The sequence below is a fragment of the Chenopodium quinoa genome, unplaced genomic scaffold (assembly GCF_001683475.1).
Source record: "Chenopodium quinoa cultivar QQ74 unplaced genomic scaffold, ASM168347v1, whole genome shotgun sequence".
Taxonomy (NCBI): Eukaryota; Viridiplantae; Streptophyta; class Magnoliopsida; order Caryophyllales; family Amaranthaceae; genus Chenopodium; species Chenopodium quinoa.
Genome location: NW_018745540.1, coordinates 2,800,032 through 2,827,539, shown reverse-complemented (window position 1 = coordinate 2,827,539; position 27,508 = coordinate 2,800,032). Strand labels below are relative to the sequence as shown.

Genomic DNA, 27,508 nt, shown 5'->3' with positions numbered 1-27,508 from the left:
ACAACTCTATGCACAAAGGTCGGAAGGTCTTTAAAGCTTGTAATGTAAGGTTAGGGTAAAAGGGTAGGAAATATTTGGGAAAATGTGAGAGTTAAGCTATGCTTAAGGGAGCCAAAATCCTAATAAACAAAACCAAGGTAAAAAAAAAAAATAATAACCATGAATCTCCAACACAACTTAACTCCACAAAAATTCACCAAACAACCAATCCAATATTTCTCAATTTTTCCACACTTACAATTTCACTCATAAAAATATAACAATGTAGAACTAGAGTGAATCAAACAAATTTTGAACTCTTCTTTTTTTTTCAACTTGATATTTTTCTTTGAAACTTTTTTTCTTTCTTTTGAGCAACCTTCAATTAAAACACTTGAACATTGAACAATTTTTTTCTTTTTGCTCTTTTTTTTTCTTCTTTTTTTCTCTTTTTGAAGTTCACTTTTTTTTTCCTTTTCTTTTTCTTTTCTTGAACTTCTTCTTTTTCATTATGCTTTATTTTGTAAGGAAAATTCAACTTTCAAACTCATCAAAAATAAACCACAATCAAGAACAAAACAACTTCTCAAAACCCACCCACATTGTGCAAAATATAACATTATAAACTCCCTCACCTCACTCACTAATAGCTCCCCCAAGCTAAGCTTGGGACTGGTAACCAATGGGGAAAAATTAGGCTTGTAATGTGGCTAAATAAACAATAAAAAGGTCAAGGCAACAACGTGGGTAGCAAGAAGCGAACAAATGTATCTAGATTATCTGAAAGCCACCTAAAAGAACAAATGCCTTCGTCCTCCTCAATGTGCATAATATGAGCCATACAAACATTACTCAAAGTTATAAACCAATACTCAACTTCATTGACATACCAGGAACTAACACACAATTCCTAACCAAATCAACAAGTCAAGCACCAAATCCACAAATAGTTGGACAAAGTTGACTCATATTAAGGCATCAAAGTAATCAAACATCAAATCATGTCTAACCTATCCACAATACTCATCATCATATACCAATAATCAAAACAATTTACATGTATGGGGCACAGGGAAGCATGATTTATCATTCATTGGAACGTATTTTTGGATTTTTTTATTTTTCATTTTTTTCAAAGCAATAAAATCTACACTAAAAAGCAATAAAATCTATACTAAACACACCAAAAATCAAAAAAGAGAGAAGAAATAAGATACCAATACCAAAAATCTCCCCCAAGCCAAAATCAAACAATGTACTCATTGGCATGGGAACTAGCCGCAACATGGCTAATCATCACCATCCTCATCCATCATCCCAAATCCTCCACCACAACCACCTGCACCAGAAGAACTCCCACCAAAGTAGTTAGGGTTAACATTACCCCCTATCCCCCAAAAGGAAAGTCTTGGCCGTAGCCAGAGAATGAGGAGTAGTCTTTGTAAATACCGCAAGAGTCGGGACCCACATATCCCTAGGGTGGTGGCTGGAACCAGTCAGGGTAAAGGGTCTCATCAGGGATAGCACCACGCAAGCATAGTCGTCTGATAACTTGCTATTTGATACGATTTTAGGGTGTTTTGAACCTAGTTTACTTGATATAAATTGCGTTTTGGTTCATTTTTACTCTATTATTATGCAATTCTTGTGTATCCTATGCTTCACGGGTTGTTGGTGTTTTTGTTGAGATTCTAGGTTCAAAAGAACGACCAAATGGAGCCCATGGATACAAAGCCGAGGTTAGAAGCAAGGAGATGGATGAAAGAAGCCAAGGAAAGGTGCATTATAGAAGAAAAGATGAAAAAAAGGGGTTTAGAAGACCCTGCACGGCTGTGCCAGACCTTGCACGTCCGTGCAGGAGATTCCAGAAAGCTTCAGCAAGCTGCCAAGGCCTGCATGGACGTGCCAAATTAAGCACGTCCGTGCAATTGTAGCTGCACGTCCGTGCCAGTATCTGCACGTCCGTGCGGAACTGCTCGATTCTTAGCAGTACGTTCTGCCTCCATTCTGCCCCCTCTGCACGTCCGTGCCAAACTTGGCACGGCCGTGCTTAGCCTTGCACGTCCGTGCCAAATCTGGCACGTCCGTGCAGACCTGCAGTCGAACTCCTTCCTTGTTTTCTCCGTCCTTTTTATTTGGGGGTCATATAAATACCCCTTTAGAGCTCATTTGTATGGGGGGAGGCATTTTTTCAGAGCTTTTCTCTTAGTTTGTAGTCTTAGAACATTAAATTCTCAAATCAGTAGTTAGTTCTCAATTATTAGCTTGGAATTATTCAAATTCAATCATTGTAGAAGACAAAATCCACCATTGTTGCTCACCTTGAAGCTTCATAGTAACCATTTCTTACTCATCTTTTCTACTTCTCTTTACTTTGTTGTTAATTATTTGCTAGTTCTTGCATGTTTTGGATTGTTAATTAGCTTAATCCTTAGTTTGAATTTGTTCATGAATTGCTTGAAATCTTTAATTGCTTTAACCCCCATGGATTGTGAGTAGTCTAAATTCTAGGGTTTGGGCAAAACCCTCAATGTAGTCACTAATTACTTGTTGCATGTGCTAATTTGGTTGTTGTGGAATGTTAATTAGTTGAGCTTAAGTGGTTTAATTGCTTAGTTCTTGTATATGGCCATTGCTAGAACTATTTATCCAAGCTTTCTCAACGAAGGATCGAGAGATGAACTTGAGTTAGCTCCCTTATGCTTGATTGACCCGAAATTCCATGAGAATAGGGATTACCGGTCAAGGGAATGTTTATGTCATCGTGATTATGCTTTAACACTTGTTTTATGCTATGTAACCACGAGAGTAGGTCGTATTCATGATTCAAGTAATCCCTCTAGCTTTAGAGAGTAGTTGGGTGCTTTAGATGACTTCCCCTAATTTATCCCATTAATTTACCTTGATTGTTGCATGCTAATTGTGATTTGTGATGAAGTTGAGTGGTATAACCCAAGCCCTAGATTCCTCTTAATATTGTTAACCTCCTCTTAGCTTAGTTGAATTGTGTTAGAAGAAGTTACTAAAAACCAACCCAATTTAGAATTCGTTTAGCTTATTTAAACGGTAGTACTCGGTGGTTGATTCAACGCCTCTCTTGGGTTCGACCCTTTCTTACCCTTACTATTGTTAGTGAGACCAAGATAGGAATTATTATCCTTGGTAGGCTCGACGACGGCCTATCAAGTTTTGGCGCCGTTGCCGGGGAGGCAAAGTCACATTGAATGTATTATTGTTGAATGAGACTAGATGTGTGTATATGTATAGTAGTTTTCTTACCTTAATTTTTGTTTATGTGTGTTTAAATTGCGATAGTCATTGCTAACGTTTTTCTTAGCTTTGTTTGACTTTGCATGACACGAAAGAGTAAGCAATCACCGCTTATTCCCGTTGATCCAGAGCTTAATAGGACTTTGAGAAACGTGAGGAGACTCTTGCAAGGCACACCCGAGTTTTCCATTGTATATTCGGATTCCGATCCGGAAGAGGTTTTTGGAACTAACGAAGAAGATAACATGGGAGAGAATCCTCCTCAACCATTGTTAAGAGACTATGACCACCCCAACGCATTCCAACTTCGGAGTGGCATACGTCTTCCCACCACAAATGCAAACAACTTTGAACTTTCACCTCAACTCATCTGTATGATTCAAAGCGATCAATTCGGAGGTAGTCCTCATGAGTGTCCTTTTGCTCATTTGGACAACTTTCTTGAGTTGTGTACAACTATCAAGCAAAACAACATTTCGGAAGAGTTCATCCGTATGCACATGTTTCAATTCTCCCTCCGTGATAAAGCAAAACATTGGTTGAGAACGGTTGAAGAGGGATCATTGAGTACATGGGACGAAGTCACTAGAGCCTTTCTTGGAAAGTATTGTCCTCCGGAAAAGACCGCCGAACTAAGAAGAAAGATCACCAATTTCAATCAAGACATTGATGAAACATTGAGTGAAGCTTGGGAGCGTTTCAAAGATTACACAAGGAAATTCCCCCACCATGGTTTTACATCATGGATCATTGTACAAAGCTTCTATGACGGTCTTACTCCTATTTCAAGGGCCAACCTTGATTCCGGGGCCGGTGGTAGCCTCAAAAAGCTATCGGTGGACGATGCATACAAGATGATTGAAGAAGTGGCCAAGCATTATGCATATGGAGGTGATAGAAGGCAACCTCAAACAAAGAAGGGCGGAATTCATGATCTTAGTGCAATAGATCTTATTGCATCAAAGTTTGATATGCTAGCTCACAAGCTAGATCAAGCCACCCTCACACCCTCAAGCTCTTCCTCGCAAGTCATGTCTTGTGAGACTTGTGGAGGAAATGATCACTTGTCCTCTTATTGCAACTCAACGAATCAAGAGCAAGCGGCGGCAATTGGGCAAAGGAATGAACAATACTCCCAATCCCACAATCAAAGTTGGAAGCCCCAACATAACACGGGATAGAAGCAATACAACCAAGGCCCCCCACAAAATAACTACAACCAAAATCAAACCCAACCTCAAAACCACTACAACCAACCTCAATCACAAAACCAACAAGCTCCATACCGCCATCCCAACCAAAGGGATCAAAACCACCAAAGATCACAATATAACCAACCCGCTCCTCCTCCTCCACCTCCTCAAAAGACTAGCCTTGAGTCCGTTCTTGAAACTTTCATGACTCAACAAATAAGGAACAATGCGGAGATGAATGCAAACATCCAACAACTCCAAGCACATAATAAGATAATGGAGGGCCAATTGGCTCAAATTGCACAACAAGTTGGAAGTTCATCCTCTAACCCCGGTGGTCAATTTCCAAGCACAACGGTAATGAATCCAAAAGAGCAAGCGAAATCAATCACCTTGATTATGGAAGGGGGGTATGAAACTCCAATTATGAGAGAAAATGTTGCCAAAAAGGGAGATGAGGGAGATAGTTGGGTAGATGAAAGTGAGTTTGAAAATGAAGTGAGTGAGGAGGCGAGAGGAAGGTCAAAAATGAGTGATGAGGGTGCCTCAAAGAGAGATGAGGGAGAAGTGAAGAGTCAAGCTCCATTGAGAGCATATGAGCCTCATATTCCATTCCCTCATAGAATGATAGAGAAGAAGCTAAATGAGAAACTTTCTAAGTTCCTTGATGAAATGGAAGGACTTCAATCAAACATTCCACTTCTCCATGCTTTGTCTCAAATGCCTACATATGCAAAGTTTTTGAAAAATATTCTTTCTAACAAGAGTAGGCTTGAGGAGAGTGATTCTATCTCTCTTCCAACGGAGATAAGTGCTATTCCTCAAAATGAGCTTCCCGAGAAGTTTGGTGACCCCGGTAGTTTTGCTATACCGGTTAAGGTTGGAGATCTTGAATCAACAAATGCTTTGTGTGATCTTGGGGCTAGTGTTAGCCTTATGCCTCTCTCTATGGCAAAAAGATTAAATCTTGGGGAGATTAGCCCCACCAAAATGTCAATCCAACTAGCCGACCGCTCGGTTAAAGTCCCATTGGGAGTCTTGAAGGACATCCCAATTCAAGTGGGGAAGGTTCTTGTGCCTTGTGATTTTGTAATCATGGAGATGGATGAGGATTTCAAAATTCCTCTCATATTGGGTAGGCCCTTTTTGAAAACCGCGGGTGTTAATATTGACATGAAAAAAGGGCGGCTTACCTTAAATGTTGGGCATGAAAGAATCTCTTTCTCATTTCCGGAAACGTTGAATGACCCCATGGTTAAACAAGTTCATCGGGTTGATGTTTTGGTTAATATTTTGAAAGAAGACATGGAGGAGTCACAAGATGAATCGACTCATGCTCCGGAGGTGAAAAAGCAAGAGAGGGCCAAGAAGAAAAAGAAAAACAAGATCAAGTTGATAGACAAGATGTTTGGTTGCATTTCTAGTGATGATAGCAATGTGATTATTTTGCCTAAGGAAAATGGCAAGTGTGTGGGAACAATGAGATGGGTCAAAAAGGTGTGCCTTGATCCTCCCTAATTTTGGATAGCGCAATTTCGTCAAGCTAGTGACGTTAAAGAAGCGCTTCCGGGAGGCAACCCGAATATTTTTGTAGTGGATTAACTTAAAAAAAAAAAAAAAAAAAAAAAAAAAAAGAAAAAAACAAAAGAAGAAAAAAAAAACAGCACAAAGTGCATGTCTTCCAACAACAACCAACAGGAACAAAGGTACCAAGGAGGTTCAAGCGTCGAAGAAGACCCGATCCTTGAGTTAGTCTTCTTTCTCCTTTTTTTATGAGCTTTTATTTCTTAACATTGAGGACAATGTTTATGATAACTTGGGGGGAGTCATTTGCATGCCTTCTTGACATGTTGGTTTGTTTGGTTGCGTTTGTTTTGGTTGTTTCATTTCCCTAATATCCAAGACCCTTAATCCAATTTAGCTTCCTTGAAATCCAAACCTCTTGTCATGTGAATATTAGTGTTCCCTCTCTAGTTAGTAATGTGAATATTTTCGCTTTCTCTTCAAAAAAAAAAATGATGAAAAAATTGAAAAATGAAAAAAAAATAAAATTGCCCAAGGTTGAGACTCAAATGACAATGCTTATATGTTTTTCTTGCTTGACTCTTGAGCGATGAGTACTAGTTCTTTTAGAAGGGTGCATGCAAGAGTTGGGGTCATTTAGAGGTCTATTAGTCCTGGTTGCATTAGTGTATATGAAATGAAAGTCGATGAATGCTCAATTGCACATCTAGCATAGGATATTGTTAAATTTGCCCAAAGTAGGATATGTTTGAGTCAAATTGCGGTCCCTTGTGCCCTTAATGTGCCTCACTTCCTCCCCGAAATGAAACTCTATTAGGGAATTGGTTATACTTGTATTATGTGTAATAAGTGGCATAATAAGCCACACGTTTCGAATAAAGAAAGAGCCGCTCACAGTTAAAAGAGGCGAGGGCAATAATGTAAAAAAAAATGAGAGAAAAAAAATAAAATAAAAAAAATAAATAGAAAAGAAGGGAGAACAAAAAAAAAAACTCCCCCAAAAATTCTCAAAATTTTGATTTTCTTTTCTTTAGAGGTCAACTTGTGGATGCCTCCCACACATTGTCGAATTTGTTGCTTATTGTTTCTTGTGAAATTCCCGAGTTAGAGTGTAATTAAGGGGCCTTGGGTGTGCATTTTGGGAGGTGGACTAGCATTTTGAGATTTTATAACCGAAAGAGGGCTCATTACAACTTTGGAATATCTAGGTGTGCTCTAATGAACTAGTAAAAGGCCAAAGGAAGTATCCTAGTGCAACCTTCTTTAGTTTTCCTCTCTACCCCCAACTCATGTGTACATTTGTATGATCGGTAATTCTTGAAAGTCGCTCATTTGTCTTGCTTGCTATTTATATCTCGATGAGTTGACTTGGGTGATAATAACATCAGAACTTGTGTAGTTTGATAGTTTTGTTGTGGTTTGTGTGAGTTGTGGGTTAAGCTCAATGGAAACCCTCACGAGATAAAAACTCGTCCTCTAAGGCGACTTAGAGGTTTAAATTGCTTCTCACTTGTGCTAAAAGTGATGATGGTTGTCACCATGCGAATTTGTTTATGTATGCTTCCCCCTTGTTGCCTCTCCTTGGATTGATGATTAGCAATTTGTTTTCCTCCTTTGGTTTGACATTTTTGTTTTGCTCGAGGACGAGCAAAAGCTTAGCTTGGGGGGATTTGATAACTTGCTATTTGATACGATTTTAGGGTGTTTTGAACCTAGTTTACTTGATATAAATTGCGTTTTGGTTCATTTTTACTCTATTATTATGCAATTCTTGTGTATCCTATGCTTCACGGGTTGTTGGTGTTTTTGTTGAGATTCTAGGTTCAAAAGAACGACCAAATGGAGCCCATGGATACAAAGCCGAGGTTAGAAGCAAGGAGATGGATGAAAGAAGCCAAGGAAAGGTGCATTATAGAAGAAAAGATGAAAAAAAGGGGTTTAGAAGACCCTGCACGGCTGTGCCAGACCTTGCACGTCCGTGCAGGAGATTCCAGAAAGCTTCAGCAAGCTGCCAAGGCCTGCATGGACGTGCCAAATTAAGCACGTCCGTGCAATTGTAGCTGCACGTCCGTGCCAGTATCTGCACGTCCGTGCGGAACTGCTCGATTCTTAGCAGTACGTTCTGCCTCCATTCTGCCCCCTCTGCACGTCCGTGCCAAACTTGGCACGACCGTGCTTAGCCTTGCACGTCCGTGCCAAATCTGGCACGTCCGTGCAGACCTGCAGTCGAACTCCTTCCTTGTTTTCTCCGTCCTTTTTATTTGGGGGTCATATAAATACCCCTTTAGAGCTCATTTGTACGGGGGGAGGCATTTTTTAAGAGCTTTTCTCTTAGTTTGTAGTCTTAGAACATTAAATTCTCAAATCATTAGTTAGTTCTCAATTATTAGCTTGGAATTATTCAAATTCAATCATTGTAGAAGACAAAATCCACCATTGTTGCTCACCTTGAAGCTTCATAGTAACCATTTCTTACTCATCTTTTCTACTTCTCTTTACTTTGTTGTTAATTATTTGCTAGTTCTTGCATGTTTTGGATTGTTAATTAGCTTAATCCTTAGTTTGAATTTGTTCATGAATTGCTTGAAATCTTTAATTGCTTTAACCCCCATGGATTGTGAGTAGTCTAAATTCTAGGGTTTGGGCAAAACCCTCAATGTAGTCACTAATTACTTGTTGCATGTGCTAATTTGGTTGTTGTGGGATGTTAATTAGTTGAGCTTAAGTGGTTTAATTGCTTAGTTCTTGTATATGGCCATTGCTAGAACTATTTATCCAAGCTTTCTCAACGAAGGATCGAGAGATGAACTTGAGTTAGCTCCCTTATGCTTGATTGACCCGAAATGCCATGAGAATAGGGATTACCGGTCAAGGGAATGTTTATGTCATCGTGATTATGCTTTAACACTTGTTTTATGCTATGTAACCACGAGAGTAGGTCGTATTCATGATTCAAGTAATCCCTCTAGCTTGAGAGAGTAGTTGGGTGCTTTAGATGACTTCCCCTAATTTATCCCATTAATTTACCTTGATTGTTGCATGCTAATTGTGATTTGTGATGAAGTTGAGTGGTATAACCCAAGCCCTAGATTCCTCTTAATATTGTTAACCTCCTCTTAGCTTAGTTGAATTGTGTTAGAAGAAGTTACTAAAAACCAACCCAATTTAGAATTCGTTTAGCTTATTTAAACGGTAGTACTCGGTGGTTGATTCAACGCCTCTCTTGGGTTCGACCCTTTCTTACCCTTACTATTGTTAGTGAGACCAAGATAGGAATTATTATCTTTGGTAGGCTCGACGACGGCCTATCATCGTCTTACATCGGAAATAGTCCCCTATCCGTGTTCCTCTCCACATAACCCACCCTCTGGTCAAGGGAGCCAACTAACCTCCTAATGTCTCCCACCAGTGTCTTAAGCTCTCCTTAGGTCTCCTCTATCCTACCCATAGCCTGACCTATACTCTGTAGGTCCCAAATAGTCTCGAGGTCCGGCCTGGGTTGGTGAAGGGGTGGCTGAGGCACATGTGGCTGTGGCACATGCACTTGCGGCTGGGCATGTGCAAGCAGATGGTCATAGGTGTAGGATTGCTGCCCAGCAAGGAAGGCGGTCAAGTCTGAGTTAGGGAGAGGAAAAACAGGCACATAATCCTTCCCTACCTTTACTTGCCACTGTAGGACCTGGCGGTGGTTAGGCTTAACCCAATTCAAGTGTTGGTAGTAAGGCAAGTTCTGAAAAGTGCCCCCCCCCCCACAGTTGTTCAACCCCCAGTAGCTAGTCTCACTAAACCCCGCCTTTTTAATCACTATCCTAGTAATTAGACCACCAAAGTGAATAAGGGTTTTGACATTGGTATCGCAAGTGTTGGCATGCCTACATAATTGGCTAATAATAAATTTAGCAATGTTTAATTTACCATAACCAAACATGTAGTGCCCTAGGATAGCTAGCTCCAAGGATTACGCGTTATGAGGCTCGTGGCGGGCCAAAAAGCAAGTCCCGGAAAATCTTTGAAAGATTTTTTGGGACGGGGTGGTGAAAAGGAAGTGAACTACAATGCTGAATATTAGGGCAAGGTTTTCCCGTCAAAGCTAAATATACATTGTCATCTTTATAGTCCTCATGCATTTGGGTGGGGGGATGGGGATCAAGCTCAAACAATCTTGCAAATTCGACATATGTTAATTCAACATTTCTATTATTTAAACTAAAATGCAAGTTGGGACCATTCCTAGATTGATCAACATGTAAAGAAGATAGGAATTCACAAGTTAATTCTCTATACGTAGGATAATACATGTCAACAAATTTCCGCATTCCAATATCATTCATAAATCTCCTAATATGATTGTAGACACCTAAAGCAATTAGAGTGTCTCGGTGTAACCACCGAGAAGAATGTACCTCCCGGTCGTAGAGGTTTATGAGTCGGCTCCTTTGTTGCGGTGTCGTGATCTGGATTGTCGGCCACACATCTAGTTGTAGAGCCTCATCAATTGGTGCCCTTGAGCCTGAACCACGTCCACCTCCTTGTGTACTTGCCCTTTTGCTTGTCATGTTTGTGGGTCTACAAAAGTTTTATTTTAAAATCAAACAATATTAGTGTAAATATAAAGGGGATGAAAAGAGGAGGAAGAATATATAAGAATCTTTGAATTTGGATAAGAAATTGAGGAGAGATCTTAGAGAGAAGGTAGTGAAATTTAAGGTTTTAGAGAGAGAAACAATGCTGGAAAGAGAAAATAAGGAAGAAAGAAAGAAGAAGGAAAGAAAAAGGAGAAGAGAAAGCACGGGTAGAAAAGGGCGCGCCCGATTGGCCGGCCTGTCGCCCGGTCGGGCGATCTGGAACGATGCAATCAGTGTGGCTCGCTCCTGGTCGGGAAGATTCTCACCTAGTCGAGCAATTTCATTCATCGTTAATATTGATCCTCGCGCCCGGTAAGGCGAAATTTCACGTCCAAAAACTTCTTCTTCGCGCGCCCGGTTGGGCGATTTTGAATCTTTTTCCATAGCTATTCTCGTGCCCGGTAGGGCGATCTTCACCCAGTCGAGCGAAATGCCTCGTAACCGATGTCACTCTCGCGCTCGGTTAGACGGGTGCTCGTACGGTCGGGCGATATATGTATGTTCAAAGTCATGCTCTCGCGCCCGGTTGCGCGGGTGCTCGCGCAGTTGGGCGCGCCTTCAGCACTATGACTCCGTTTTTTACATCTTTTCTTCGAAATTTGGCTAACTCTTTTTCTCCAACTTGTAAAAAAAAACTCAAAAACACATTAAATTCCCTCCTCTCTTCTCTCAAAAGTCAAAAACAAAAGGAAATACTACTCTATAAAGCAAGAAAATACGGGTTACCTCCCGCAAAGCACTAGTTTATCTAGGTCCCGCACGACCTTCTTACCATATGCCAATCAAGATTGAGATGGAATCGATTAGGTGAAGTAATTCAACTGCACCTATCGTAGCCCCTTCATGGTATAACTTTAATCTTTGACCATTTACCTTAAAAACACCACCATGCTCATCGTATAACTCAACAGAACCAAATTTATTTGCCCTTTTCACAGTGAAAGGACCTGACCACCTTGACTTCAAATTTCCTTGGAAAAGTTTAAGTCTAGAGTTAAACAACAAAACCTTATCACCCTCTTTGAATTCTCTCGGAAGGATCATCTTGTCATGTCATTTCCTGGTTTTCTCCTTGTAGACGCGTGCACTATCATAGGCCATCAACCTAAACTCATTTAATTGGTTAAGTTGTAGAAGCCTCTTTTCTCCCGCTAACTTAGCATCTAAATTGAGCTCTTTAATTGCCCAATAAGCGTTATACTCTAATTCCACCGGGAGGTGACATGCTTTCCCATACACAAGTCTATAGGGGGAAGTACTAATAGGGGTCTTAAATGCAGTTCTATATGCCCATAGTGTGTCGTCCAACTTATCACTCCAATCCTTCCTAGACCCTACTACCACCTTCTCTAGAATATCCTTACTCTCGCGGTTAGAAACCTCAACTTGGCCACTAGTTTGGGGATGGTAAGCTAAACTCGTCCTATGGTAAACACCATACTTTTTGAGAAGGGTATCTAACTTCCGCTCATGAAAGTGAGATCCTCCATCACTAAGGCTCTAGGGACACCAAATCTAGGAAAAATTGCTTTCTTGAAAAGCTTATGGACCACCTTAGAATCATTGGTAGGTGTGGCAATTGCTTAGACCCACTTGGATACATAATCAACGGCGACAAGGATATAGTGATTCCCTTTTGAAGAGGGAAAAGATCCCATATAATCAACACCCCAAACATAAAAAAATTTCACTTCTAAAATACCAGTTTGAGGCATCTCATGCCTCCGCGAGATGTTGTCAATCCTTTGGCAACAGTCACAAGCTTGAACAAAAGAGTGAGCATCCTTGAACATGGTAGGCCAAAAGAAACCTGACTCATTAATCTTCGCAACTTTCTTAGTGGGGCCATGATGTCCAGCATAGGGTGATTTGTGGCATCTTGTAAGTACACCGTGAACTTCCCATTTGGGAACACACCTGCGAAAAAGTTCATCTGCACACTTACGAAACAAAAAAGAGTCATCCCAAAAATAATGTTTAACATCATAAAGGAACCTCTTTTTCTGTTGGTAGGACAAATCAGGAGGTAGAGTTCCGCCCACCAAATAATTAGCATAGTCGGCATACTAAGGATGTTGCTCTACAACTGCAAACAAGTGGTCATCAGGGAAAGAATCATCTATAGGAAGAGAAACCTTACCCTCATCATACCTGATCCTCGACAAGTGATCTGCAACAACATTCTCTGCTCCCTTTTTATCCTTAATTTCTACATCAAAATCTTGGAGCAAGAGAACCCAACGGAGGAGCCTAGGCTTTGTTTCCGCCTTAGCTATGAGGTATTTCAAAGTTGCATGATCAGTAAAAACAATAATTTTAGAACCAACAAGATATGATCTAAATTTTTCTAAAGCATAAATCACAGCAAGAAACTCCTTCTCTGTAGTTGCATAGTTGACTTGGGCTTCATCCAAAGTTTTACTTGCATAGTAAATAGCATGCAAAACTTTGTCCTTTCTTTGTACCAGCACGGCTCTTACTGCGAAATCACTGGCATTACACATAATCTCGAATGGTAGATCCCAATCGGGAGCACATATGATAGGTGCCGAAATCAAAGCTTTTTTTTTTTTTGGTAAGTAAGAAGTTTTATTAATACCAAAAGAAGAGGGCAATCCCTCAAAGTAAAAACCCCTAACCTAAGATAGACCACCTCCTAGGGAGGGTGCCTCAAACAAAGGAAAGGGGGAAAAACTAGCCTCAAGTGAATGGCACCTTCTAGGAAGGGAATCAAAGCTTGTTTAATCCTGTTGAATGCCTCAAGACACTCGTCAGTAAAATCAAATGGGGCATCCTTGAGTAAAAGTTGAGTTAGTGGTTTAGCAATTTTAGAAAAATCTTTGAAAAAGCGACGATAAAACCCCGTATGACCTAAGAAACTTCTAACCCCCTTAACATTAACTGGTGGAGGTAATTGCTCAATCACATAAACTTTAGCTTTATCTACTTGTATACCCTTATCAGATACAATATGACCAAGGACCACACCTTCTGTCACCATAAAGTGACATTTCTCCCAATTTAAAACCAAATTGCATTCTTCACATCTTTTCAATATTAGTGAGATTAGCTAAACATGTATCAAATGAAGACCCATACACACTAAAATCATTCGTAAAGACTTCCATGATAGATTCTATGAAATCGGAAAAAATGCTCATCATGCAACGTTGGAAAGTAGCAGGGGCATTACGTAAACCAAAGGGCATCCTACGATATGCAAAAGTACTATAAGGGCATGTAAATGTTGATTTCTGTTGATCTTCAAGGTGAATTGGAATTCGGAAAAACCCTGAGTACCCATCCAAATAATGGAAAATTTTATGATTGGCTAACCTTTCCAACATTTGATTAATAAAAGAGAGAGGGGAGTGATCTTTTTTAGTGGCAATATTTAATCTATGATAATCAATACACATACGCCACCCTGTTACAGTTCTAGTGGGAATTAATTCATTTTTATCATTCTTAATCACAGTCATCCCACCCTTTTTAGGAACTACCTTTACGGGACTCACCCACTTTGAGTCAGAAATTGGATAGATAATACCTGCATCAAGTAATTTCATAACCTCTTTCTTAACTACTTCATGCATGTTAGGATTTAACCTCCTCTGGGGTTGAATACATGGCTTGTGATTGTCCTCTAAGTGTATCCTGTGCATACAAAAGTCAGGGCTAATATCCTTGAGATCATCAATATTGTACCCAATTGCCCTTTTGTGGGTTCGAAGAACCTTTGAGAGTTGGGAAATTTGAGAATCATCGAGTGCAATACTAATGATCACTGGGTGTAATTCCTGTTCATCAAGAAATACATATTTTAAATGAGAAGGAAGAGGTTTTAGCTCAGGTTTCTTAACCTCTGCAAGCCTCGATTCTTGAACTAATTTTACTACCTTCTTGCTCTCCTTAGGGTCAAGTTGTTTAAGTGCGAGAGCTTTTTCAATAGCATCCACCTCACTTATCCAAATACCAGCATCACCTGCAGTAAAATCACCACAAAGCACTTCCTCTAAGGGATCCCTTGCAAGGACCTATGGTAAGCTATCATTGCAAAATCACATCTATCACATCAATACTATAAAAGTTTTCCTCTAACATAGGACCTTTCAACACCCACCCTAAATAAAATGTAACATTATCATCCCCAATAGAGAGAGTGAGTTTTCCATTTTTGACATCAATAATGGCTCCTGTAGTGTGGAGGAAAGGTCTACCTAATACTATTGGAATTTGTGTTCCTCAGCCATGTCTAAAACAACAAAAATTAATAGGGATAAAAAATTCACCAACTCTAACAGGAACATCCTCTAAAATACCTAAGGGGTATTTAAAAAAACGGTCTGCCATTTGCAAAGTAATGTTAGTAACTTTTAAATCACCCATATTAAGCCTTAAACACACAGACGATGGCATTACACTAACACTAGCACCAAAATCACATAATGCTTTATCAATGAAGACATTTCCCATATGACAAGGTATAGAAAAACTACCAGGATCCTTTAATTTTGGTGGAGATTTATTTTGCAATAGAGCACTACATTCCTCTGTAAAAGCTACAGCCTCTACCTCATTATAGGCTCTCTTCCTAGTCAATATATCTTTCATAAATTTAGTATACGCAGGTACTTGTGTAATTAATTCTGTGAAAGGAACTGTTACCTGCAAATTCTTAACAACCTCCAGGAACTTACCAAATTGCTTATCCAACTTACTCTTTAATTGTCTATTAGGGAATGGAAGTTTGATAGCTGGGACCAGCACATCTCCGCTCTTGTCCTGAGATTTACCCTGCAAAAAATAATCTAGACTACAAATAATAATCGGGAATAAGAAAATAAAACCGTTTCCCCGGCAACGGCGCCAAATTTTGACAACATAAAGTCGTATCACCTAATCAAAAGAATTACCTAAGTCCTCTAACTAAAGCAGATAGGGAAGTGGGGTTAAATTCACAGGGAAACAAAGTCTTTCTATTACTAAATAATTATATATAATCTTAATTATCAAGTAACCAAATTGTTTTGTGAGAATTAATCTAAGGAGAATAAATAAACTAAATCAAATTAAACTAAGGAGAAATCAATAAATTAAATCTTAGGGTATAGGTTCACAAATAAATAATATTCCTGGGTAAAACACAATAATCAATCATCAATGCATCAATTAATCAGATCATAAAGGGTTTTTGCTACGTATTACAATCACAGAATTAATCTAGCGATATTAAATCGCATCACTTGAATCTTGACTTAACCATTTATAAATAAACCTGCCTATTGAAACTAAGCTTAAACATCAGATCTCATCTCTCGAATCTTGAATCAACATTGCATAACTCATACAATTAAACCTGGCCAAATCTAATTGCATAGAATTAAATCAATCAATAGGAAATCAATCGAGCATTAACAATCAACAATAATAAATTACCCCTTCATATTATTTATGGATCCCCACAAACCCTAGAAATAAAACTACTCACACATATTAAAATCTAAACCAAACAAAGCAATAAAACAAGACATGATTAATCAAAGCAATTAAATTACTGAAAATAAAAGGGAAAGAAATCGTTTCCAAAATAAACAGAAATAATGAATTGCATAAACCAAAAAGAGTTGAGAGAACAAGAGTATTAATCTAAAGCTTAAAATTAAAAATCTGGAATTTTTTATTAATAAAAGACGTCCGCAAATCTCGCTTAACAAAGTGTATTTATACTAAAGCTAAAAATCCTAAGCTAAAATAAAGATTAAAAGTCGCGCTAATCTCCTCAGAAACACGCGCCCGGTCGGGCGCGCCTTAGGGCGAGGAGTGCTTCCTTCCTATCTGCCCCGCCCGGCCGAGCGCGCCTCAGGGCGAGGGCATCCCCGGTCGGGCGAGCATCCGGGAAACTTAGACTTCTTCGATTGGGCTATTTTCTTGGCCCAATCCGAATTTCCTCTTTGGGTCCTTAACACTCAGTCCGTTGCCTCGGTCTCTTCTCAACTGTTGAGCCTTTAATCATCGGTTTGATTGCTCCAACGCGGTCTTCGGCTACGGAATGTGGTCATATGAACGTGATCCTACTCCAATGCTCGTAATGGCTCAAATAAGTCCGGGAAAATGCTCTAAATCTATAATTTCCTATAAAATAATACCAAAGCTATGAAAACACATATTAGTAACAAAAATAGCTCCGTAGAGCCAAAAATATTTCTAAATATGACCAAGGGACGGGGGTAAATCACTATATAAAATAGACATATCAGGAGAATATGGCCATGTATGTGTGAATAAAGTGTGTGAAAGAGATACTAGAGGCTGGCTACGAAGGCTATGGCGATAGGAATAAATGTGAGAAGAGTTAAAGCTGATGACTCTTTAGGCTAGGTAAGCTAAGTGATGTGGGTTCAAGCCCCCAATTCTAGCTCTATATGGGTAGGGATAAGCATTAGAAATGTTTTGACTTGATCGTGCATGAATGTGATTATGAATGTGGTCGCACCTCGATGTGAGGTTGCCTATACGTATCCGTTAGGAATTAGGCACAAACGTAGCTCTAGTCGAACTTTGCACAAGTGTATGTACACCTCAAAGAGGTCTTTAAAAGTTGTAATGAGGTTAAGCTGGATGTTGAAGAAGAAGGGATAAAATGCTCAAGACCCGAGATAATCCCTCCAAGATGTGTAATTGTGTATTTGAAATTTGGACTTTGCAAGTTTTATTTTTTCACATTTTTTTTAGCTTTATTTTTGCTTTTGTCTTTTATTAATCAATGTGGGAAATCCTGGATCATGCGGTCCATCACTCACTTAGCATTCATGTTTCTCAAGCACGGTACCAAGTACTCGATAAGAGATGTTATTCGAGACGTGTTCATCTTAAAGACATTGGAACACTTGCCCTTAGACATTGTTTTATTTTTCTCTTTTTTTTTTCTTTTTCTTCTTCTTTTTTGAACTTGATTTTGAAAATTACATACCTTCCCATCCCAAGGTTAGATGAATGTTGGTTGAATAAATGAAAGTCGATCGTTAGACGAGGCTCAAGATGGTTAATGAAAGAATGGACTATGTGTTTTGAATGGTTTAATGGGAGATAAAGGGTTGCAAAGGGTGCCTCGAATCACTGGTATACTTTGTGCTTGGTTCGGCAATTGATTTTTTTTTTATTTCTTTTTTTTACTAAAGAGCGGCATGTTCAAGATGTAAAAGTAAAAGATGCTCATTTTATTGATGGAAAGGTGAACGAAACATACAAATTTAGAATGGGAAATCTATACTAGACTTGAATGGGGGAAAGAGAAATGAATGATAAAAATAGAAAAAACGTCGTGAAATCTTGTACTAAGGGCTCATCTTGCTTCTCGTCTTCATTGTTGCTTGTTACTTTTTGCCGCCTGGAGGAACAAGAAGTTTGTTTGCATCAACCAAATCTTGAATGACATCTTTCAAATTCGAGCACTGTTCAGTAGAGTGACCCCTTCCTTGGTGGAACTTGCATTGGGCATTAGGATATCACTTGGCACTCCTTTCTTCAGGTTTTGGCTCTGGAAATGGCCCAATAGGTGTAATCAAGCCTTTTCTGTATAGGTGATCAAAGGCAACGTCATACGTCATTCCCAAAGGAGTGTAAGTTCTCCTTTTATTGGGCAATGGAGCATCAAGAGCTAACACTTCATTGAGATTGTACTGGCTTACATTGTTACAAGTATTTTTGGAACACGTGATAATTTAGGCACCGTTTCAGAGTTCCGAACTTATTTAGGTTTAGGGTTTTCAATATTTATTAATCAGACTTAATTATTCAAATGAAATGGTTTAAAAAGGTTTGGGCTGAAATGAGGGTTGGACTATGCTAAGACTAAATACTTGGATTGAAAATGTGGATTGATTTTTATGCTGTGTTGGATTAAATATGGATTTTAAGCACTCTCGAGATGAAATACTCGACCCGGCCAATAATGGCAGTGAAAGGTTGTTCATCATCAGGTTTGGTTTTGAGAAGACATTTTTAGATGTCTACACCTAGTATCTTACTAACGATGCTTTGATGAATTGTTGTATTAATCATATGTTGCTTGATTATTCATGATTTATTGTTATTTCTTGATCACGCCTCTTTTTGCGGGTTTAAAGGGAATTTGTACTTGAAATCACGCGTAGTAAGATAATTAATAATTTGATTTAGGCTAACATGATTTTAATTCAAGTGATCACCAATATTAGATTTGATTGTGCCTTAATAATTAACCAACGTAGATTAGATGGGTTTAGGATCAATTTGATGTATGTATGTTGATCAAAAAGCGCACATGAATATCATAAGAATTGAGTAAAGGCCTATTTAGGGTGGGTTCAATCTCTTATAATTTGGATTCGTACCATCATCCCAAACATCCAGTCATGGTTACGGACCACCATGGATTTAGCAATCTCCGTGATCGTGAATGGGGTGTAACCTTCACACCCGTGAACGGTTTACATGTTCCTAAAACTTGTTGGCGACTCTTTTATCTCTAGCTTCTTTTCCTTGGAACGTCGGCATGCCTAAAAAGCATGAACCTTAGTAGGGTATAAAGACGAGTTTGAAAAATTCCCTACATTTTTTGGCAACTATGCTGGGGAGGATTTCTAAACTGATTCCTAATTTGTTTAGCAATTGACTTAGAATGAGTGGATGAGACTTGAAAGATTCTAGATATTCATGTGCGTAATTTTGATTAACATTGTGGCATAAGCATGAAAAAGTTCGCATTGGAAAGACCATCCGTAATGCGTCAAAAACATAGGACATACACGTAGGAAAGGCTGGAAATATTTTTCACAACTAGAATCGAAAAGACGCTACGAAAAATCGAAAAATACATCGAAAATTGAAACTATCGCAGAGTGTCAGCAACTATCTCCAAACGATAACTCTATCGTGCCGCCATGGAGCTATCGCTGTGCGATATTTCCTGCCTTCTAGTGATGGATCTGGGGATTCTGCGCCAGCTTTCTGTCTTCCTGTTTTGCCCAATTTTAGTACTGCCTTGACGATTCTAATTCCTGATTAAGTTTTTTCGACTTTTCTGAACCCATTGTTTTACATATGGTTTTAGCCCTTGGGAATTCACGCTCCGTCCACCCTAATAAACGCTCCGTGAAATAAAGGGTGCATCCGAGTTTGTTGAATTCACAAAACCATGGAGTTGAGTTTAACTCGCGGGGTCCCGTCCATCATGCAACTAGGCTTGTTCATGGATCAGATATCCGATCCAAAATGTGATTTCGGATCGGATATCCGAATACTCGGATATTAGAATTTGCTATCCAAATTCGATTTGAAAATTTCGGATATCCGATATTCACATATCCAAAATTTTCGGATCGGATGCTTCGTATATCTATTATCCAATATTAAGTAAAATTGTTTATGATTACTTTCTAAATTTCACTAATTTTACCGTTTTTTCATCTTTAAGTTGTACAACATATTTTAACAAAATAGTAGTCCTTTTGCAATAAATATTATCATCAAATATATTAATAATGTTATAATAAGTTAATAATCCAGGGCCAGTTTTACATGAACAATTTAGAAAATTTATATATAATTCACTATTTTAGGCTTTATATTTCGGATATCCAAAATTTTGAAAATCAATATCGAAATCCGCATCCGTTATCCGCCTTTTCGTATCGGATATCCGATCCGAAATGAAAACTTGGATCGGGTATCCAAAAAATTCAGATCGGTTGCGAATCGAATTATCGGATTTTGGATACTCGGATAGTTTTGTATAGGCCTAGTGCCAACCTGTAATCCCCCGTCTTTTTAAATATTTTATAAATGAAATTTTATTTTATTTATATTATTTATTTGTATTTTTCCAAAATTTAATTTTCAAATTATTAATTTGGGTCAAAAATTATTTTAGGCTAAATTATTTAATAAACCTATATCCTACAATTCATTATCATAAAAACAAAGCCTAACCCATTTGTTTATTTAATTGGCCCATTATTTTCACGAGGCTCAATTCTACCCTACAATTCTCTCATGTAAATACCCCATGAATCCCCAAATTTTCCCCTACACAAAAAGGTTAGTCCTATTTTCTTCCTCCTTTATTTCTTATTATTTTCATAAAGCTTATGCAATTGATTTTTGGGTTTTGGTTTTTATTGCTTGAAATTAGTTTATTTAGTATCAAAACATGTTTTTGATGTTTTAAACTAATAATTTCATATTATAATTGTTGTTTTAATTTTCAAATTTTGTAATTTTAAACCTAGGGTTTTAATTTAGTTAAATTGGGATTTTAGGGTTCTAATGATCAATTAATATGAGGCTTTTGTTCCTATTGAATTTCTAATGATTAATTAAGCATAAAAACAAATTTTCAGTTTTCCGTAATCAACTTTGATCTCCGTTCTTAATTTTTTTTTAATCACGTTTAGATTCTAACTCGTCCGATTTTTACAAAAAAAATAGTATTTTTCGTGTGCAAACGACGTTTTAATCAAAACTCACTACCTTTAGTAGTGAACACCACCCTCTTGTGGCCAAATTCAGCCTCAGTTTTTTATTTTTAACGAAGGTTTAATGTTTAAAATAAATTTTCAGATTTTTATAAAGCTCTAAACTTGCTGCAATTTCATGAGTATGTATTTTGAGGTTTTTGTGTAGGAAACTTAAAGAACAATATATAAGCTTTTAACTCTAGCAAAAATGAAGGTTTTAAAGTGTTGTTTAATTGAATTTTAAAGGTTTGATTGAGTTTTTATGAAACTAACTGAATGCTAATTATATATTCCAAGTTTAAATTGTTGTATTCATACATTCTACTATTAAATTAAATTTTCAGATTTTTAATCTTGGTTTTAAAGGTTTTAAATCATGGTTTTATGATGGATTTTTAGGTTTTTTTACATACTAACCTACTATATAATGATTATTTCAAGTAGAGATATCTATAAGGTTGTTTTATAATTTTAAACTAAATTTTTAGATTATAATCCTTACTTTAAAGTTGCTGGAATTCCATGTTATAAGCTATATTTTCATGATTTTAACATATAAACTTATAGTTGAACTATTGAATTATTAACTTTGACTATTTTGAGTAATTTAAAAGCATTATTTCAATGGTTTAAGAGGTTTTTAAATAGTTTGGTATTGCTGTAAATTATATTGCTTGGGTATTGATTGAATTATTATTGTTTGGTTTAGGAGAGGACTTTGTAGAAGGCGATTTCTAGTTTCTAAAGTGGCCAACCAACTCGTTTATTCAAGGTACGTACAAGGATACGAAAACCTTGACTTTAGAAGCATGTTTAAGGATTTGGAAAACCTTAGAATCATGTTAGGATACTTGTAGATTGGTTGTAATTGTATGGTAGTAATTAAGTTAGCATGTTAGCATGACGGCGTTATCTATTATCTACAAGAAATTATCTACAAGAAAAAGATGTTCAAATAACATAAACCACTAAGGGAGCGTTTGACATTTATAAAGCTAACGGAATGGAAACAAATTAGGAGGGGAAAGAGTATTATTTAGTGTTACCCTTACTAGTTGTTTGGTATCACTAAGGAAACGTAAACGATTACTACCAATCCGTTTCCTCTTGTTTGGCATAGATAACTTGGAAAGAAATAGTTTTCCTTTTTTTTTTTTGTTGTCTTTGCTAATTTTTGCTACACATTATTCAATTTCGAGTAACACTAATTACCATTAAATTATAGACTAGATATAGACAAAGTCACATAAATTATTGATTATTAAAATAATTGAAATTCTTGTTTCCAAACCAAAAAAAAAAAAAAAAAAAAAAAAAAAAAAAAAAAAAAGGGCATTCAAAGTTAACATTGACATTTACAAATATTTTCCCAAAACAGTTGGAAACATCATCCAGGGAGGCAACCAAATCATCATCATCATTCCTACACAAGCTCTTCAGCCCTCTTATACTTTCCTTTCACCTTAGCCTCCTTCGCCTTTATAGAGCGTTTTCCGGATTGAGTGGTAGAATCACTTGCGGAAGAATGAGTAGAATTCACATAATCTTCTTCATCACTTTCAATGGTTGCTTATCAATCTCTTAATTCCATATCTTCTATAGCATCAACGAACAATTAACTTGCATCTTCGGTAGCTTTGTCTTTTGCGTATATTTCCGCAAGAGTATCATAGTGAATGAATGGAACTCCAAACAACCCCTTAGCTTTCTTATAAGTCTGCCATGTAAGAGAGAATTCACAATTTAATGAGACAGTCTAAGTTTAATATTATAAGCAAGCACTAAGCTACCACTAAAAGGTTGGTCAGAAGTCTAGCAGCTGCTACACACAGTAACATATCCATCTTTCATTTATAAATACTTTAATTAATTTTAACACAAGATCTAAATGTCCCTAAATTTACTTTCCCTAAAACAAGTTTATTATTACAATAATACCTTAGGATTTTTGTAATTTTGCAGCAGATTGTATTACCTAATCACAATTAGAAAAGAGTAACAGATCTTGAGCATTATCTCTATATTACTATACAGTCACAGCACTTGTACATAATTCACCCAAAAGTATCCTTTCAATCAAATAAGAATGAGTAAACCAAGCTGGAACAATACATTTAAGACCAAGTGGAATATGTTGCGAATTCACCTAAATTATTACTATATACTTGTAAATTTCATAACTAAGTAGATTGATATTAATTAAGATTCAATTCACTATGTTTGATCAAGTTTCTGAAAGGCCAATAATTGTTAGTTATTACAGGGTATATATTCTATTTGCCTACTTACTTTATAATATGGATGCTTACTTAATTTACACAAGCAAACAATGAAGCAGAATAATGTTAAATCATTTTACTTGACTTTTGGCATGCTGGAACAGAACTATAGTAATCTCCAAGTAAATTCCAAGATTGTGTTTGGTGGAAAGGGTCTAGATAAATTTTCTGTTCTAAGAAAGCAGGTTTATCCTATGACTTGCTCATACATAAAGACAGAAGATCAGACGAAGGAAATATAGATTAAGATCAGGGGTCTAAATGCTTGCAAATAGTTCAATCTTTTATAAAATTAATCCTTTTTTCAGAGTAGTATATGGGTGGGCAGAAGTTACCTAAGGCACACGGTTTAGGCAAAAGGTGCTTATAGCAGCTTCATTACTAGTGAGCCTAACACTAGCAGGTTTGAGATTCTATTACAGCATGCTTGCCACATATCATCACCATCACCCACACTACATTCAGCACAAACCTCTTCTCAAAGATTTCACAAGTCACAACAATCAACCAGAGCAACGAAGGTGGTACAGACTATAGAGGCAGCAAACAAAAAGAAGTTCATAATAAAAAAAATAATAATAATAAATAAATAAAATCCCCGACTATACAGTCACCCAAATAACAAGCAATATAACCAGCAAATAAACCAATCCAAATCAAAATTCTAAATTAGCAACTTCCTAATGCACTTCAAATCCAAAAACAATCCCCAACTATACAATCACCCCACCAAAATCATGGGAAAAAAATTGGAGGAAAAACACAAAATAACCATCAAATAACACAGCAGTCTGCTTATTACCAGAAGAAGCATTGTGACTATTAACAGGAGCAGAATACTTAACAGAAGGAATTCTTCGAGCCAAGACTTAATCCAAGTCCTAATTCAAGCTCGTAATCATCAGAAACCAAAAAATTAACATTCTAATGATGATGATGGTAGTTGGTATGGTGTCCAGTATGGTGGTTTAGGTTTGCTGCTCAACCATAGACTACGCTACAAAATACCCTAACTAATTAACTAAATTTGGCCCTAAAAAACCCTAATTTCTAAAAAGAAGCAGTGTAGATCGAAAATAATAGTAAACTCAAACCAAAATTCACCAACACCATGGATCGAAAATAGCAATCAACAAATAGATCGAAAACTTAGATCAAATAGAAATCGTCAAAATACAAACAATCAAACTGAAAAATATACAAATCCAACCCAAAATTCAACACAAATTCAAAAATCTAGGGTTTCTTTAACAAAAATTTGATAGATAACAAACCTATGATGGTTAAGATTGTTGATTTCTAGAAATTCGAGGTAGGAAAATTGATCATCTTGAGCGAAATCTGAAGATTCGATCGATCAAAGTTGATATTTTCTGGAGAATTATGGAATGAGAGGAGAGAGAAAAGGGGTAAAGTTGTGTTTTTTGGGTTAGAGGAAAGTAACGTGATTTGTTTCCCCAATTTTTTCACCGGAAACAAAGTGGTGGAATGGGTTACCACCAAGAAACGGCTTTTGTTACTTTACTCATTAACCAAACACATTCTAACGGAAACAGTAACCTGTTCCATTTCTACCCCTATAAAAAACCCATACCAAACACCCCCTAAATATGATTATAAACACAATAATATGTCAATCAAGCGAAGACACTTTAATTGATAAGTTCATAATTAGAGAAATATATGTTCATCAAATTAAAATTTGACTCTAGAGATTATAAGTTATCAACGATAAAGATTATTTTAGGACGAATGAAGTATAAAAATTACCAAAAAGACCATGCTTGGCATTCCCAACATGATGTGTAGAGTCTCTTCCTCCCTAGATTAAAACCGACTTTAAATGTAAGAAACCTTATGCAAGTAAAATATTAAAATTACAAAAGGGAAAGAGAACACTAAGATGATGATTACTTTCTAATATCATATTAGATCAAATAACTTAAGTTAATTAAGCTAGAGAATTAAGAGAGTTAAACAGATTAGTATGTATAAAGCATATACACTATGGCATATGGCAAGATATAATGGTTCTAAGATACAAAAGATGGTCAGTCAATTAGTAGAAGCCTAGTTGTAAATTTTTAAATTGTTAGATGGAAAAGGATGCATTAGGAATATGCATATATATATATATATATATATATATCATTCTTGTTAAGTAAAATAATTAACTGATAATCTATTTAGATGAACTTTGTGCTAATTTATGTATCTTTCTATTAGTGCTTTTCTTAAATCTCCTTAATTAAACATGTTATGCAGTGACTAATGATTCAACAACTTCATAAGACATCAACTCATCTTAGGTATATTACCAACCAGCATTAAATAGATTATCATTATGGAGTCATTATCATTTTATATGGGTCTAGAGAACGTAGGAACCTACCTCTGTACTTGCTCCTAATGTCACTAGCAGCTAGAGATCAATTCCCGATCAATTCCCTAACACTTCGTGCAATACAGATGGCTTGATTGTCAGTTACCTCACATACAAGCTCCCCTCAAAACGACTGGACAAATAAACACAAAATACATCAATATTCTTTCCAATTTACAACAAGAAATCCCCAATATGTATAAAATAACTCAATCCCATAAAATAAATTCCAAAACTTTCAACATTACTACAACAATACGAATCCACGAATTATACTAATAAAGACTTGTTAATGTGAGGAGCTGAGAGAGAATAGACTAATCACTACTCACAGGCTACTGTCAATTAAAACAGATAAGTGCAAAGAGAACGAAAATGGAGATGATATTTATACTGGTGGTTTTGACGCTGCACGTTGGGATTAACCTCATTCCAGATTACAACCCAGAAGCATAATGACGCAAAAAAATTATTATAATTAAAACCCCCAAAAATTGAAGAACCTTAACATTTCACTAATTCGCGTACAAAAAATCATATATCAATTTCACAAATCAATCACCTAAGACCGCTTAAGAGAATCGTTCGAAATAGCGGTAAGAACACCCCAAACATCAGGATTAGAGCAAGGGAGAGGCTGTACAGCGAATGTGGAACCGTAGGCAGCTGCAAAACGATGAAATCGCCAAACCCTAGACGATGAACAACAACAACAACAACAACAACAGTAAGGAGCCAAAAATCTCTTCACAATTTAGAATATCAACACAACAAATCAACGATTGATTCACAAGAATTAAAACCCCCAAAATCTGAATTAATTCTGAATCAAGATTCAGCTCTGCGCAACTCAACGAAAAATGAGTTCGCCAAAACAAATCAACATATCAGCACACCTTGAATGAATAGAGAATCGAAAGCAGCATATTATCGAGAAAGAGATTGGAAAAAATGATGGGATTCAAGGCCATAAATACAGACTTATCAGACCCTAAGAGAAGATGAAGAAGAACGAAAGAGGAGAGAGAGTGATACTGAAGGGGAGAGAAGCTGTAGAAATAAAGACATAAATTTATAATTTTAGTAGCGGGCCTTATCATGCCAGTTGCAATTATTTTGGTCAATATTAATTTGACTAAGTATTTGTAGCGGGTGTAAATTAGGCGGGCTGCTAATGGAAATTTTAAGTTTAAGTTAATTATTAGTAGCAACGTGCATTTCTATGCCAGCTGCAAATACCATAATATTTGCAACGGCATTAAATAGGTTAATTGCTAATATAAATTTTAACTTTTACACACCAATTATTAGCAACGCTCATAAATACGCCAGTTGCTAATGACATAGTATTTGTAATTGGCATTATTTTAGCCAATTGCAATTAGTGTTTTAGTAGCTAGCGTGTTAAGTGATAGTTGCTAATAGGGTGCTGCTAAAAGCATTTTTTTTCCACTAGTAGTGTACTAAAACAGGCACCAAAAATGACACGTGTCGTTTCTGGCGCTGTTTTTTCCCTCCAAATCTCCCCTTACCTTTTTAGCAAAAATCTTTTATATTTAGAATATTTGTATAATACAACTATAATAATATATTATTCCTAATTTTATATCTTATCTTTATACTAATTGTATTCCTTTTTATTTTCTAAATTATTTATTTAAAATAGTTACACGAGATTTTGAGACCTTTTAATTAAGGGAGAAAGCTATAATTTAGAAGGTTGAATTATGGTGGAGAGTATAAAATAACGAAGACA

General features: G+C 36.9%; 1 protein-coding gene and 1 long non-coding RNA gene across 3 annotated transcripts; one reads left to right on the top strand and one right to left on the bottom strand.

The window, feature by feature from the left end:
• Positions 1–4,718: 4,718 nt before the first annotated feature.
• Positions 4,719–5,960, top strand: LOC110716099. Its single transcript, XM_021894733.1, has 2 exons — positions 4,719–5,284; positions 5,369–5,960. Exons 1-2 carry the CDS (start codon positions 4,719–4,721, stop codon positions 5,958–5,960), a joined length of 1,158 nt encoding a protein of 385 aa, XP_021750425.1.
• A 16,349-nt stretch (positions 5,961–22,309) lies between these two features.
• Positions 22,310–26,797, bottom strand: LOC110716050. Of its 2 annotated transcripts, XR_002510368.1 has the most exons (4): positions 26,315–26,797; positions 25,762–25,885; positions 25,140–25,191; positions 22,310–22,807 (listed from the first exon to the last, which is right to left on the bottom strand). It is a non-coding gene; the product is annotated as an uncharacterized LOC110716050 (long non-coding RNA). The 2 variants fall into 2 exon arrangements; XR_002510369.1 differs by lacking the exons at positions 25,140–25,191; positions 25,762–25,885; positions 26,315–26,797 and adding an exon at positions 24,644–25,058.
• Between the last annotated feature and the right edge of the window lie 711 nt (positions 26,798–27,508).

Excerpts from the sequence above, each read along its gene's own strand:
- LOC110716099 (XM_021894733.1), top strand. The coding sequence starts at position 4,719 with ATGGAGGGCCAATTGGCTCAAATTGCACAACAAGTTGGAAGTTCATCC. Across the intron at positions 5,285-5,368 it reads CAAAATGAGCTTCCCGAGAA|TGTTAGCCTTATGCCTCTCT; the intron begins GTTTGGTGACCC and ends TCTTGGGGCTAG.